The 3,423-nt window shown below is 54.1% G+C and overlaps 1 protein-coding gene across 1 annotated transcript; it reads right to left on the reverse strand.

Moving 5' to 3' along the window:
• Nucleotides 1–271: 271 nt before the first annotated feature.
• RPRM (reprimo, TP53 dependent G2 arrest mediator homolog) lies at nucleotides 272–2,130 on the reverse strand. The gene has a single exon (XM_005601722.4). It carries the CDS (start codon nucleotides 1,490–1,492, stop codon nucleotides 1,163–1,165), a length of 330 nt encoding a protein of 109 aa, XP_005601779.2. The 5' UTR covers nucleotides 1,493–2,130; the 3' UTR covers nucleotides 272–1,162.
• Between the last annotated feature and the right edge of the window lie 1,293 nt (nucleotides 2,131–3,423).

Consider the following 3,423-nt stretch of genomic DNA (forward strand, 5'->3'; position numbering starts at 1 on the left):
TCAGAGAGCTGAGCCTAAATGAAATATAAAATATTAACTATAAGAGAAAACAAAGGCTGCTGCCTCCAGGAGGGCTCCTGTGCCTGAGGCTTGCCCATGTCTCACTTGTCCCTAGGCCTCTCCGTCTCGCCCCCACCCTCGTCCTTCCACGGGATCCACGAGTTGCATCGTAGCCCTCCAAAGCGAATTCCCCTGGCCCATAACCTGACTGCTCACCGCGCCGGTTTCGTTCTGCCCGGAGCGCAGAATGACCACCAGGAGGCCAGGAACAAAACACTTAAATGTTGCATTTATTAAGGAAATGTTAAACAAGAAAAAAAAAGTCAAAACGGTGTCACGAATGTCAAGAGCACTTTTGTGGCGTAAACCGTGCAGTCATGAGCTACGAGTTCTGTTCCGGGTCTTTGCCTGGGGCCAGCTGGGGCACCAGCTTCCCCAAAAGACCCAGCTGGGAATGCAATGAAAGAAACAACTCACCCCGTTCACAGTCGCAGGCTCCCCCTCCCCCCACCCCTTCTCCCACGATGACAAAACTCTAGCCCCCAGGCAGGCAAACAGGTCACTAGGGCAGAAAAGGACTTATCAAATATTTGTATTCAAGCAAACACAAAATTCCTTAAAACGGCACGGTACTATCAATCAAAGGTATTTATCGCCTCTCCCGCCAGGGCTGGGAGGAGCGGGAGGGATTGGGCGCGAATTTGGACACGGATTTGTGTGTCTCCATTAGATCTGTTGCGTGGCGTATACGCAGGTCACTTTTTCCGGCCACCAGGCAATCGGTGCCGCTGTGTCTCTCCCCTGCCCGCCCTCTCCATCTGCCCCCAGACTTGGCCCACCTGCGGGTGGAGAAGGGCCTTCGCCCCGTCGGTCTCCCCACATCCCACGCTATCGGCAGCTTCCAAAGTTCTGCGCCCTAATCGCCCTCTTTTTACCACTTGCTGCTGAGTCTAGAGTCTGGGCGCTCTTCTCCTACACCCAGGCATGGGGAGTTTCAGAAGGCGAGCCAAAAACGGGTCGCTTCATCCCGAAAGGCAGAAGTCGAGAGAAAGAATTTGACTCCGACAGGTTTGCTTCGCCCAGTCTCGGATGGTGAGGGGGCGCGGCCGGGCAGGCGAAGTGGGGAGGCGTGGGGCGGCTGCCGCGGGGGCCGGAGGGCCGGTCAGTAGGGCCCTACGACCACCGCCTCCACCTCTTTAGACGGTCTCCGGTCCTTCACCAGGAAGTTGATCATGCCCTCGGACTTGATGAGGAGGTTGCAGCCGAGGAAGAAGATGCCAAAGACCACAGTGAGCGAGAGCACGCACATGACGGCGATCTGCACCACGCGCATGATGTACAAGCTGCGCTCGTCCGGGCCGCCCTCGGCGAAGCCGTCGTCGGTCACCACGGACGCCTGGGTGCAGCAGCGCACGGCGCGCTCCAGGGCCTCGCTGCTGTTGGCCAGGAAGAGGCCCACCACATCGGTCTGGTTGCCCAGCGCTGGATTCATTGCGGGAGCGGGCAGGCGCCCAGGGAGGCGCGGGTCCGAGGATTGGGAAGGCGGTGGGGCGAGAGGAACAGGTGCCGAGCGGAGCGCTCACTTGCCGACTTGCGCGCGCGAGGGCTGCTCGCTCTCTCCTTTCCAAAGTCCCCGGGCCGTGAGAGTTTCCCAGGAGCCTCGCCGCCGCGCGCCGCAGCCTGGCTGGTCTGCGCCGTCTGCCTCTGCCCGGGCGCTGCTCGTTCCCGGCGCTCGCTCGACTGGGGGCTGTTGGAACTTGGCGGGGCTGGGCCAGCGGGGCCGTGGGAGGTGCGGGCGGCGGCGGCTGCGGCCGGGCGGCTGCTCTGAGCGCACAGCGGCCCCTTCCGGCCGCGCCGCCGCGCTGCGTCCACTGCCGTTGGGCGGTGGGGAGGCGGAGGGGCGAACCTCTTGTCCTCGCTTTTGTTGCTTCGCCTGTTTTCTAACTCCAAACGCTAGGCAGAGGTCGCTGTACTTTTCTGGCTTGATGGATGGTTAAAGAGTCTCGGGTAGGGGGAGGGCTGCGATCAGCTGAAAGTTTCCGAAGAAATGGGTCACACTGGCTCTGCGCGTCCTTTGCCTCCCGCCCCTCTCACCTCCGGGCGGAAGCAAAGTGGCGAGGACTCGCAGGTGCCAGATGGTGCTTGCGAAGGCACGGGCCCGCCGCCTGTGCCTGACTCCTTCTCTCCTGCGACGGATTTCTAGTGGGGTAGGGGTGATCTGGGAGTGTTTTTAAACAGCAGTGATTTTAGGAAGAAAGAGCAGGGAGGGAGGGAAGGAGGAAAAGAACAAGGAAAGGAGGGAAAGATGAAAGGGAGGGAAGGAGGAAGGAAAGAAGGGAGGGAGGAATGAAGCGGCTGGAAAACAATGTAAGGCAGGTTTTATAGTGATTTTTGAGGCAAAGGAACAGGGGCTCGGGGAAGGAGGTGTTCTTCTGTGGCCTTTGTGTGGAGATGGTTGGCAGGAGTGGGGTCACCTCTCTGGTAAGGGAGGAGAAGGTGGACAGAGTGGCCACTCTTGTAATCTTAATTGTAGTTGAGTTTTTGGATGTGCTTCCAGTGTTTTTCTCTGTTGGCAGTAAATCAGATGTTTAAGGGAATTGCTCATCAACATCCATCACCTAGAACACTGGCCAACTGCTGGATGCCCTCCCCATTTCCCATAAGCTGATGTATTTCACCTTAGTCATTTTAAACAAAACTACAGATGTTTTAGGGGCCTGATTGAGGCTTCACCCCATTATGATTTTGCTGTTGGTTTCAGTGAAATGTTATAAACCGGCCAGATTTTTCTTAAGCTCTAGAGGAATACTTCAGGGTTTTTTCCCCTCTTTTCTACTTTCTTTCCTCCCTCCCTGCCTTCCTTTTTCCTTTCAACTGTAACAGCTGGAAACCAGTAACTTGAAGCCTAGTACAAACTTTTGATAGGATACATTTACTGAATTAAAAAAAAAATATGGTAGCTGTCTTGCCATTTTCGACTTTGTTCTCATTTCCATTCTATTTGCTTGTTAAACCCTCTTATTTTTGTCTCCCGAAACATCATTCATTTCGTGTTCAGAGGCTTCCTTAAAAGTTTTCGTGCTACCTCATGACCACCATAAAATAGAATGAACTGTCTTTTAGTTAAGAGTTTTCAGTTTTCGGATGTTGACTGTGTATCAGCTTTAGTAAGTTTAGTTCTTTCTAAATAGCTGTGTTTGTTTTGGGGGGATGTTTAATAGCTGAAGACCCAGGCCTCTGGGCCTCATCCACAATGCACTTGACTTATTGCTCTGGTTTGCCCTGATTATATTAGCCTTGCAGAATGCTCCACCCCCAGCAATTTCTTCTTTGAGCAAATGTATGATTAATTGATTGGAAAAAACATTTAAATGTTACCATACAATCAGTCTGTCTTAGTTAATATGGGTGATAGTTAAGAAC

The sequence above is a fragment of the Equus caballus genome, chromosome 18 (assembly GCF_041296265.1).
Source record: "Equus caballus isolate H_3958 breed thoroughbred chromosome 18, TB-T2T, whole genome shotgun sequence".
NCBI classification, from domain to species: domain Eukaryota; kingdom Metazoa; phylum Chordata; class Mammalia; order Perissodactyla; family Equidae; genus Equus; species Equus caballus.